Genomic DNA, 12261 nt, shown 5'->3' on the forward strand with positions numbered 1-12261 from the left:
TCTTTGGGGATGTCCACAGGACTGGGGGATGTGTCTGTGTGGCTTGGAAGAAGGTAGTCTGGATAGCCCTGGGAAGCCTCCAGGTAGGTGGGCATGGGAGAGGTTTCTTATTTGAAGGACACTGACTGGGTGGGTTCTTTCCATGTCAGGAGTCCACAGTCAGTGGCTAACACTTGGTCTGGCAGGAGTCTGGGTTATTCAGCCGCCTCACCCCCACACCGAGGATAAACCCCAAGACAGGAAGGCTGAGGTCACACTGTGATTCTCTTTTGCCACCGATGCTGCCAACTGACCCAACCAACCCTTTGCCATCTCTGAAGATCCAAAGTGAGCCTAAAGCAATACCTGGTGTTGGAGCAGCTATCCATTGACTCCAGCAGGACGACGGCATAGGACTTAGCTGGAACCAGCAGGTGCAGGACTCCAGCAGAGGCCCACGAAGCTGTCTGAGCTTATGTAGCCACCAGTCCTGTCCCATATCCACCAGCTCTGAGGGAACCGGCATCGCATCCTGGGAAGCCAGGCTACAGTGGCATCTCAGATTGGATTCTTGCCTTGGCTTCCTTTCAGTCAGCATTGAATGAATCATGCATTGCGCATGTGCCTTAGGTGTTGGTAGAGGCTTAAAGAGGCTTTTTTTTTTTTTCTTCCAAAAGCCAAACTGCATTGAGTGGTTACCCAAATGAGAGAAAGAAGTTGTGTCTCTCTTCTCCTGTTTATGACTACTTAAGGAGAGGTTAGGAGGGTGGTGGGCAGGCGTGGACAGAGAGAAAGGGAGAGGAGGACAAGAAGGAAAAAGGATAAGGAGAAGGCGAACACATAACCCAGCTATATTCTGTTTCCTTTAGTTTTTAGTTTATTAATTTGCAGACAGAGAGAAAGAGAGAGAGAAAAATGGGCATGCCAGGGACCATTGCCAATGCAAACAAACTTCAGATGCATGCACTATTTTGTGTATCTGGCTTTGCATGCGTTCTGGGGAATCGAACCTGGGTCCTTAGGCTTTGCAGGCAAGTGACTTAACCATAATGCCATCTCTCCAGCCCATTCTGTTTCCTTTCTAATCCAATCATTAATGAAGAAGATGCTGCCTATTACTTGCCAGCACATTGCAACAATTACTGTGACTGGTTCTGACCACCATCACTACACTTTATCTCACAGCCTTGTGTTTTTCTGTCAACTAGCATTATGAAGGGCAGCAGACTTGGTACAGGGAGACACTGCTCTGGGCAATTTGGGCCACGCCACTCTGTGTGGCCCAGTGTAGTATGCTGGTGTGTGTGTGTGCGTGTGTGTGTGTGTGTGTGTGTGTTTGCTTGCGTATGTATGTGTGTGTATGTGTAGACTCAAGGTTTACAAATAACCCAGGTCTGTAGGCTGCCCCTAGGGAGCCTAGTCATTAGACTGGTGAGTTGACCAAAGAGCTTTTCTAATTCAGGTGAGAAGATGGCTGGAGAGATGGTTTAGTGGTTAAGGTGTTTGCCTATGAAGCCTAAGGACCCAGGTTCAATTCCCCAGTACCCACGTAAACCAGATGCACATGGTAGCACATGCATCTGGAGTTCATTTTCAGTGGCTAAAGGTCCTAGAGTGCCCATTCTCCCCCTCTTTCTCTTTCTCTCTTCCTTGCTTAAATAAATAAATAAATAAATATTGAACAAAGTAGCTGGAGAGATGGCTTAGTGGTTAAGGTGCTTGCCTGTGAAGCCAAAGGACCTGGGATGGATTCCCCAGGACCCACATAAGCCACATGCACAAAGTGGCACATGCATCTGGAGTTCATTTGCAGTGGCTGGAAGCCCTGTCACACCCATTCTCTCTGTGTCTCTCTGCTTCTTTCCCTCTCTCCAATAAATAAAAATAAAATATTTTTAAAAATTTAAACAAAGAAGTTGGCATTTTTGACTGACTCTACTTTGGTCATAAACCATGCCCCCCGCCCCCTACATACACAGAGCTAAGAAGGAGGCAGGGACGAAGTCCCACTTTTCGTCTGCTGAGCCACAGAGAAATAATCTGAATATACTAGAATCAAGGCTGATGACTTACGGCAAATAGGCAATGGGGGGGCTGGAGAGATGGCTTAGCGGTTAAGTGCTTGCCTGTGAAGCCTAAGGACCCCGGTTCGAGGCTCGGTCCCCCAGGTCCCACGTTAGCCAGATGCACAAGGGGGCGCACGCGTCTGGAGTTCGTTTGCAGAGGCTGGAAGCCCTGGCGCGCCCATTGTCTCTCTCTCCCTCTATCTGTCTTTCTCTCTGTGTCTGTTGCTCTCAAATAAATAAATAAATAAAATTAAAAAAAAAATAGGCAATGGGTCCCCGCCCCAGACCGCAGAAGTGCTGCGCACAAGCAGATGCTACAGTCCCTCATAGCTTTGAAGCCTTGTCCCAAGCGCCCTGGCAGAGACCCTTGACACGGCAGGTTAGTGTTAATGAGCCTTTGGATGTAGGCTGAGAAAATCAGCAGCAAAGTATGGCTAGGGGACACTGTTGTAAAGCAAAGGATGACTCACACTTCACAGGCTGTCTCTTTTTTAAAAAAATTAAATTAAATTTTATTTTTTCTCAATTTTTAAAAAAAATTTTCCATGATTATAAAAAATATCCCATGGTAATTCCCTCCCTCCCCCACTTTTCCCCTTGGAATTCTGTTCCCCATCTCAATCAGTCTCTCTTTTATTTTGATGTCATGATCTTTCCCTCCTCTTATGATGGTCTTGTGTTGGTAGTGTCTCTTAAGAGGATGATTAACGTTGTTGTTCTGGGGCTGGGGTGGGGGCAGCAAATGACTTTCAGTTTTCCCAAGGGGCCTGTGGACAAGCTGCCTAAATGCATGGGGTCGGGGAATGATGCTTTCTGACAATGGACGGTCCTAGCCACCCAGCCTGGGAGGGTAGGAGAGGAACGGACGCTGGAAAGGAGGCCCTGGGGTCCAACTGCAGGGGATATTGTTAGAGTCGTGGTCATCATAGCTCTATTGGGTGGGAAAACCTGCTGTGATCTGGGCCACAGAGGGGCTCTCTGCACATTCTTTGCCCTAGTTTTCACAGAGGGCCTTAAGTTGGGGGATGGGGTTCTTCTCACCGTTGTACCATTCAGTCCTGAACAAATGGGATGAATCCTGACTGAGTCTGTCTATAGGCAAGTCGGTAGGCTTAACACACTCCTTGGGCTCAGCTCTGCAGCCTTCTCTTCACTCCCTTCTGCTTGGCTGAGAATCTATCAGAAGGAAGAAGTGAGTTCCAATGCCACCTACCCACCCGAGAACACCTTCTGCTAACGCGTGATCTGTAGGAGGCAGGACCTGGGAACTGAGCCGTGGTCAGAAGTTGCGTTTATCCTGGCCCTGGGCGAGTCTCCCAGGAGTGACGCACATGTCTCTTCCCAGGAAAGAAAGGTACGGCCTGGGCCAGTTGATGAGTGTTGGGGGGTGGGGGAAAGGGGAGGAGGGGGGGTCTTCCACAGTTGGTAGGATCCTGTTACCTGCTGACACTGAGATAGGGTTCTTTGTCTGGGCATAGGGCCAAGGGGGGGGGGGTGATGAAAGGTGACTTGGGACCTGCCGAGCCTGGTCACTGGAGGGAATGTTCCAGGCCCATGACAGGAGACAGCTGTGATGGAGAGAGGGCCAAATGGGCTTTCATTTACATTGCCCAAGTTAGAACAGGTGGGCTCAGGCCCGGGCACAGGGGAAGCCTGGGAATCCAGGCTGAGTCTAATAAATACTCAGCCGCCCGTGCCAGTTGAAAGGGCAAGCCTGTGGGCAGGGCCAGGAACTGAGGAAAAGGGCAACAGGGTGACCCTCCTTACTCCTGAGCCAATAGGTAAACACTATACCACAATCAACAAGCCAGAGGGAGTCACAGCGGAGAGGATTTAAATGACGGCAGCATCTCGTAAGCATGTTCACTGTGCAGCCCGTCTGCAGCCTTGCGGGTACAAAAGCCATTCAGCCACGGGAACCACCTGTTCACAGAGACTCCACCCTCAGGCTGCTCTCTCCAGCTTCCCTCTCCTGCTATTTTCTCTCTGCACTCTCTCTCTCTCATCACTATATCTCTTCCTGGTTTTGTCCATGTCTATCTCAGACATGCGCGTGGGCACGCATGCACACACGCACACACACACACACACACACACACACACACACACACACACACACACACCTCCCTTTTGCTATCCTTTATCCACGATGATGCCATGTCTCCAGAAAGCAATGACCTCTCCCATGCTGATCCCCTCCCCTGCTCCCTTCCCAGCAGAGCACCTTGGGACATCTGCATGCTCCTTCCCTCCTCCAGCCCTTTCCCCTCTCCCATCTGCTTGTGTGACCCTTATTGTCTCTCCCAACCATGTGTATCCACATGGCATCCACTGAACATGCAGGCTAAGGCAGGAAAGGGGGAGTGACGGCTGTACTGGACCTGAAGAAAGGGCCAGTCAGCACTGACCAAGTGGGGAGGGAATCAAGGAAGCGTGGTCTACCTGGGTTACCCTGATGTCTGCCTGTATCAGAGCTTTCCAGACTGGACAGCACCCTGACATGAAAGCTCCTCCTTGCACTTGTGTGGAAACCTCCATTACTTCACTTTATCCTCTGAGCATTACCGTGAGAAACCGCTGCCCTCCTTTAAAAATGAGGATTTGGGGCTGGAGAGATGGCTTAGCGGTTAAGCGCTTGCCTGTGAAGCCTAAGGACCCCGGTTCGAGGCTCGGTTCCCCAGGTCCCACGTTAGCCAGATGCACAAGGGGGCACACGCGTCTGGAGTTCGTTTGCAGAGGCTGGAAGCCCTGGCGCGCCCATTCTCTCTCCCCCTCTATCTGTCTTTCTCTCTGTGTCTGTCACTCTCAAATAAATAAATAAAATTTTTAAAAAAATGAGGATTTGGACTGAAGGGATGGCTTCATGGTTAAGGCGTCTGCCTGCCAAGCCAAAGGACCCAGGTTCAATTCTTCCAGAACCCACATTAGCCAGATGCACAAGGGGGTGCATTTTTCTGGCATTTGTTTGCAGTGGCTGGAGGCCCTGGAGTGCCCATTCTCAGTCTCTCTCTCTCTTTCTCTCCTTCTTTCTTGGTCAAATTAATTAATTAATTTAATTAAATATTTAAAAATGGGGATGCCAGGCTGAGAAGACAGTTCAATCAGTAAAGTGCTTGCTGTACAAGAGAATCTGAGTTCATGCACCAGAACCCACAGTGAAAACAACCTACGAGATTGTATGCCAGCACTTGCGAGAGGAAACAGGTGGATCCCTGTTGGTGGCGAGCCAATCTAGCCCACTGGAGCTTAGCTCCAGGCCATTGGGAGACCCTGTCTCAAAAAAGTGGGTGGTTGGGGCTGGAGAGATGGCTCAGCGATAAAGGTGCTTGCCAGCGAAGCATAAGGACCCATGTTCAATTCCCCAGTACCCACATAAGCCAGAAACACAAGGCGGCACATATGTCTGGAGGTCATTTGCAGTTCCTTGAGGCCCTAGCATACCCATCTTCTCCCTCCCTCTCTTTCTTGATCTGTCTCATTCTGTCTCTTTCCTTCCCTCTCTCAAATGAATGAAAAAACAAATAAATAAATAAAATTTAAACGAAAAGTGGCTGGTGACTAAGAAAGATACCAGAGGTTGTCCTCTGCTCTCTACATTCATTCTGCCTTTTTGTTTTAGAGCTTGCGTTATAAACAAATGTCCTTTGAGATGTATCCTGTAGAGCCCTTTCAAGTTCTATCTCTCTCTCTCTCTTTTTGAGGTGGAGTCTCACTCTAGCCCAGGCTGACCTGGAATTCACTATGTAATCTCAGGGTGGCCTCGAACTCACAGTGATCCACCTACCTCTGCCTCCCAAGTGCTGGCATTAAAAGCATGCGCCACCACGCCCAGCTTATACCTCTCTCTCTTTCTCTTTTTGTTGGCAATTTCACTATTGGAAATGGCTCAAAAAGTGCCGTCCTGTGTTCCCAAGCATATGAAGACTGTGGTATGACACAGGAAAAAAAAAATATATGCTACATAAACTTTGCTCAGGTACAAAGTTAGACTGTTGTTGGCCATGAGTTCAAACAGTGTATCCAGAGGAAGCCGTCTTTAAGCAGAAGCACACAGAAAACCAAGTTAAGTATTAACCTGCTGGTACTCTGACCCCATGTTCCCAGTAACCTAGCCCTCTATTTCTTCTAGAAGCCATTGTTGTGTGTTGGCTAATTCCATGTTCCCAGAGACTTATAGAATATCTCTACTATGCATAATGAGAATTGACTATACTTGCCTAATGCCTACATTTGTGCAAGACACAAACATGATACTCCATTGAATTCCACTCCAGCAAGCATTCCAAAGCCCCCCCCCCCCCCGTGTCCACACACTGGTTCCCTCTTGGGCAAAGAGGTCCCTAGGAGCAAGAGCACATTGGGAGGTGCTGGACAGAAAACAGCCCTGAAGATACTCCTGCTAAGAGCCTGTGCTTAGTGAGGAGTGGTATTGGCATAGGCAAACATGGATATTATGTGCAATCTTCAGAATAAGACTCTGTGTCAGGCTAAGAGAGGCTAAGGAACCCAGGAGGATTACCTGCCAGTTAGACAAAGGCAGCTTGAGGCTATGACACCCTCAGAAAATAGTACCATGCTATCCAAGGACAACCCTCTGAAAAAAAATCACTTGGGTCAAACAAAGCCCAAGAGGGCAAGGAACTCATGAGTCCTCAGCCATTTTCTGTCCTGTATGATCCCTTCCCTATACCATCTGACATGTCACAGAGCTCCACACACCACCAAACACCTAGCCCCTATGGCTGGCCTCATTCAATTCTCCAACCACAACTGAGGTGGGCAAGCCAAGCATCACTCTCCCTAGGGGAGGAAGCTGGCATGCTGGGGTGATGTGGACTTAGAACAAGGGGCATGGCTTTATGCTAATCATGAAGAAATGAAGGAGCTGCAGGCTTCCCAGTGTGATGGCATCCTTCATGAATTAGCCCAGCTGTCCTTTGGCCTTAGACTACAGAAGTCAGGCATTTTGGAACAGAAGGGGAACAGGCCACACAGGAAGTGGGGACTGGTATTTTTCCCTCTTATTCCTGTCTGAGCCAGGAATGGTTTTGGGAGGTGCAGCACTCTGCCACCTTCTCAGAACCCCAGTGTCCCAAATGCTCACTCACAGGACTCAGTGCCACATGGTACTAGGACAGGGTTATGGCACAGGCCAACATTGTCATAGGAACTTATGTGTGTTGTTAGTTTTCAGAGATGGGCCAACTCTTCTGATTGTTCTGAAGTGATGCTTGCACCATACTGGAAGCAAATGAACCACGTTCAATGGAAAAAATAATCCTGATGGTTTTAAGGTTCCTGAGGAGCACCTCAAGGTCCCCAAAGGATTGTTGTGGTGGTTTGATTCAGGTGTGTACCCCCATAAACTTAGGTGTTCTGGGTGCTAGGTTCCCAGCTGATGGAGATTTGGGAATTGGCACCTCCTGGAGGCAGTGTGTTATTGGGGGTGGCCAGTATCCCCATACCAGTGTTTGGCACACTCTCCTGTTGCTATTGTCCGCTTTATGTGGGCCAGGGGGTGATGTCCACCCTCTGGTCATGCCATCATCTCCTCCTGCCACCGTGGAGCTTCCCCCTTGAGCTTGTAAGCCAAAATAAACCTCTCCCCCCCACCCCCACAAGCTCCTCTTGGTTGGGTGACTTCTACCAGCAATGTGAACCTGACTACAACAATAAAAGTGGTTCTGAGATGTGAGATTGCTGCTAGACTGTGTGGCTTTGGCCTTTTGGAGCTGATTTTCAAGGGGAATGTGGAAGGATATGAAACCTTGGCCTAAGAGATGTCTTGCAGTGCTGTAAGTACAGCTTGATGGACTATTCTGGTCAGAGTTGAAAGACCTGAATGCAGTAAGAACTATGGACTGTGAGGTTTGGCTTATGAGGGTGAGGAAAAGCTTTGCTTGGACTGGGCTAGCAGTTTGTGTGAGAGGCTTATTGTTATGACTGGGTCCTGAGAAGTTGTGCATAGAAATTAACTGGAGTGCATAGGAATTAACTGGAGTGAGCAGAGGAATATGGCACAGGAAAAAAAAAAATCTTTGGGTGAACTGCTGCCTGTTCAGCTGCAATTGAGAGATTACAACCATTGAGATTGGGCCAGCTGACTTGCACTGGGGCAACAGGAAGAATGCAGACTTTTGAAGGGGCTGACTGCTCAAGAAGTGTCCTGTTATTCAAAGTCTACTTTCTTCCCCCCTGGATTAACAAATTGGCACCCTACCTGGTATGGTGGAGTATAAGAAATGCAGGAAAGAGAGGGCCATTGAGTTTGCAACACGGTCTTGTGATTTGGAAATGGCCATGAGCAGTGTGAAGCAGGTTTGCTGGATGCCTGCATGGAGACCCCATGGGGCCATGAGGATGAACCATGGATTGCAGTGGAGACCCAGTGGAGATGCTGGGACCATAAGATGGCTGCTAAGGAAAGCTGCCGGCCCAGATGAAGTTTTTCAGGACTCTGAGTAGTCTAGCTGGAGGGGCAGATTTGGAATGTCAAAGACTTGTTGCTGGTTAGAATTATCAGACTTGGAGATTTGTCATTGACTAGAGTTGTTGGACTTGGAGCTACAGAGTTTGATGTTTGCCCTGTTTAAATATTGTACTTGTTGAATATTTCTTTGCTATGTCCAATGTCATCTTTTGCAGTGTGAATGTTTATTCTGGGCCATTATGGGTTTTTTTGAGGTTATTTTTTGATTTTATGGCTCAGTTAAAAGACTGTGTACTATGGGGATATTTGAACATCATTGGGACTGATAAAAACTTTTGTCACTTTTAAAGTTGGTTGAGTGCATTGTATTTTACATCGTGTATGGTTATCAGTTTATGGGGGGCAGGGATGGAATATAGTGGTTTGATTCAGGTGTCCCCCATAAACTTAGGTGTTCTGGATGCTAGGTCCCCAGCTGATAGAGATTTGGGAACTGGTGCCTCCTGGAGGGAACGTGGTGTTGGGGGCGGGCTTATGGTTGCTATAGCCAGTTTCCCTCTTGCTAGTGTTTGGCACACTCTCCTGTTGCTATTGTCCACTTTTATGCAGGCCAGGGGGTGATGTCCACCCTCTGCTCATGCCATCATTTTCCCCTGCCATTGTGGAGCTTCCCCCTTGAGCCTGTAAGCCAAAATAAACCTCTTTATTTTTCCCACAAGCTGCTCTTGGTTGGGTGATTTCTACCAGTAATGGGAATCTGACTGCAACAATTGTGTTGTAAATGGCCCAACACAATTTCTCACTTCTGTATTACATGGTAGCCTTTAGGGACCTCTCTGGTATGAAGGGAGCTGGTCTGCATTCTGGATGCATCTCTGTCTAACCTCTTGGGTTCTCATGGGGCAACTCTTGAGTTCTACTGCATTGCCACCAGGTGACCTTGGTGTACACTTGAGCTTGCAGGTTCTGATCCGTCTCTGAGTTATGCATATTTCAGTGCAGCTCAGTGGTTCTCCATCTTTCTGCTGTGACATATGTGAGGGATTTCAGGCCTTCCATTAAGAAACTTGAGGCTTCATTCTGTCTGAGGCCCAAAGACAGGGAAGCTATCTATGCTCTCGGAGAGGCTGTATAAGTTAGGAGGATACTTCCATCAGACTTTGAGTGTTTCATTCCATTGGGAGCACAGAGAGACACAATCCTACCCCCAATTTCCTACAGATCAAAATTACTTTAAAATGGGCTGGAGTGATGGCTTAGCAGTTAAGGCGCTTGCCTGCAAAGCCAAAGGATCCAGGTTCAATTCTCCAGGACCCATGTAAACCAGATGCGCAAGGTGGTGTATATGTCTGTAGTTTGTTTGCAGAGGCTGAAGGCCCTGGCATGCCCATTCGCTCCCCCACCTTTTCTCTCTCTCTCTCTGCTTCACTCAAATAAATAAATAAAAATAGAAATAATAAAAAAGCTACTGGAAAAAAGTTATGGAAAAAAACCTTTTTTCCCCCATAGATCAAGTTTTTCAGTGTATTTTCCAGGAAGACCTTTAAATGAAACTTTAACCACAACCAAAAAGAATAATCTTCACCTTCTCCTTCTCCTCTAAACAAAAATATTTGGCAACTTTTGTGTTTACATTTAAAGGTCATTTACACCTTTTTTTTCAAGGAAAAAAAATTCAGTATTTGGCAAACAATTATTTACATGTATCATTTATGCTTTTTCTAGCATGTATATCTTTTTAAAATAAAGGTAGTATTTACCATGAAAAAAAAAGTTACTGGAAATTATAACCAATGTCATTTGTCCCAAATAATTCATACACTTAGTGGGAAGACTAAATAGTTTTCACTTAGATTGTATGAAGTTTCTGATGGCCACAGGAAATAACTATAGCTGGACTGGAGCCAAATTTGATTGGAATGAGGTCCAGCTATCGACGGCGTCTCCAGACAGTGAGACCATGTCCTGGCTCATTGAACTCCATGTTCCACCCCTTAGTTCATTTATCCACCTACGAGGAGAAAAACGAGCTAGCCCAAAAGGGGGCACAGTATGCATTGCCAGGACTTGGCCTTGGCTTTCTTCCCTCTTACTCTAGGCCCAAGTGCATTACAGCCAGCTGTTGGGAGTTATGACAACCAGAGGGAGGGTCCTCAGGTACTCCACACTTGAACTGCTCCCCGAATGCCACAGGAAGTCCTGTGACCATACTGGAGGGTGAGTTGAGTGGATGGTGAATCACTATACAGACAACATAAACCCATCACGAGACAGTGGAAGGTTAGTGCTGAAAAGCCTGTTGACAGCCAAATTGCCATCAGAAAAGTCCAGAGATGTGTCTTCCTATGGCTTTCCAGGGTATGACGATATATGATAAGAAGCAAATTCTGACCTTTCATCATCCTTGTGGTCCCATTGCCATTAATGTCTTACAGAAATTGGGTGGTTTGAGCAGACAGAAAAATAGAAGAAAAAAATAAATTACACTGCACGCAGCTCCATGGGAGAGTGGAGATAAACAACAGTGGGCACTGAACTGCATGCCTTTAATTTGACCAGCCAGGCCAAATGAGATAATGGGTGCAATAGTGGTATGTCTGTAATGGGGGAAATCAACCTCTCTCTATTTGGACTGCAGGCCTGCCCCATGGGAGGGAATACATGCCTGATACTGAAAGCCTATAATGGGGGAAGTCATGAGCCCTAGGTGTATAATGTCTGCTGGTGACTGGCTAAATGTATATACTATGTTTGCCAAACTGCCCAATAAGCACTTTTCTTAATGTTCATACCCATATATTAATGCTACTCTCACTTTTGGTTAGAGAAGCCTCTCTTTTCAGATGGAGGTGACCTTGGGATGACTCAGAAGACACCATGGTGCTGAGAAGAAGTGATAGAGGAGTGCTCAGCACTGAAATATCTCAATCACACCTTCCAAGGCTCAGGATCTATTGTGGAAGAGGTGGCGGAAAGAAAGTAAGAGCCAAAAGAAGGTTAGGACTCCTCACAATGTACTCTTCCAGACACAAAATGGCCTGGATATCCATGACCTCACAGTGCCTGACACTACCTACACAAGACCATCATAATAGGAGGAAAAGATGATGACATAAAAATAAAAGACAGACTGATTGAGAGGGGGAGGGGAGATGATGGAGAGTGGAGTTTTGAAGGGGAAAGTTGGGGGGGGGTTATGGTTTATTGTCTATAATTATGGAAGTTGTCAAAAAATAGATTAAAAGAAAAGAAAAGAAATTGGGTGGTTTAAAGCGAAATTAAAAAGAACAAAAGAGTGAGAAAGGAAGAGTGAGAAAAGGGAAGGAGAGAGAGGAGGAAGGGAGCTGCTGGGAGCAAGCAGGAGGAAGGAGGAGGGGTCCATGGTACTCACGTGTTGTGAAGCACACACCAGCCACAGTGGGGATCACCAGAGCCAAGGCACTCGCTACAGCTCCGATACTGTCCGCAGGACTCCACGGGGACTCTGGTGAGCTAGGAAGGCACAACAGAGAGAAAAAAGGGGTCAGAAGAATCTGCAGAGCACACTGTCTTCACTGGTGGAGTAACTGTGCGCATCGTGTCACCCAAGACATGGGAGATCCTTGGAGTCCCAGAACCAGAAACTCGAGGGACCATGTTGGAGCAGATGGTCGCGAAGTATCCCAAGAATACAGCCACCTACTAGGATCTGAGATGCATCTGAAAGCATAGATCCCGGGGAGTCCATCTGAGATTATTATGAAAGATACCTACATAGTACTCATTGAAACTTTCCCATTACCCAGA

The 12261-nt window shown here is 47.3% G+C and overlaps 1 protein-coding gene across 1 annotated transcript in view; it reads right to left on the minus strand.

The window, feature by feature from the left end:
* Positions 1-12261, minus strand: part of Plxna4 (plexin A4) — a 533417-nt gene that overhangs the window by 119081 nt on the left and 402075 nt on the right. The window contains exon 5 of the mRNA XM_004661200.2: positions 11867-11967. Within this exon, the coding sequence (XP_004661257.2) occupies positions 11867-11967 (101 nt within the window). The remainder of the gene's footprint in view (positions 1-11866; positions 11968-12261) is intronic.

The sequence above is a fragment of the Jaculus jaculus genome, chromosome 10 (genome assembly GCF_020740685.1).
Source record: "Jaculus jaculus isolate mJacJac1 chromosome 10, mJacJac1.mat.Y.cur, whole genome shotgun sequence".
Taxonomy (NCBI): domain Eukaryota; kingdom Metazoa; phylum Chordata; class Mammalia; order Rodentia; family Dipodidae; genus Jaculus; species Jaculus jaculus.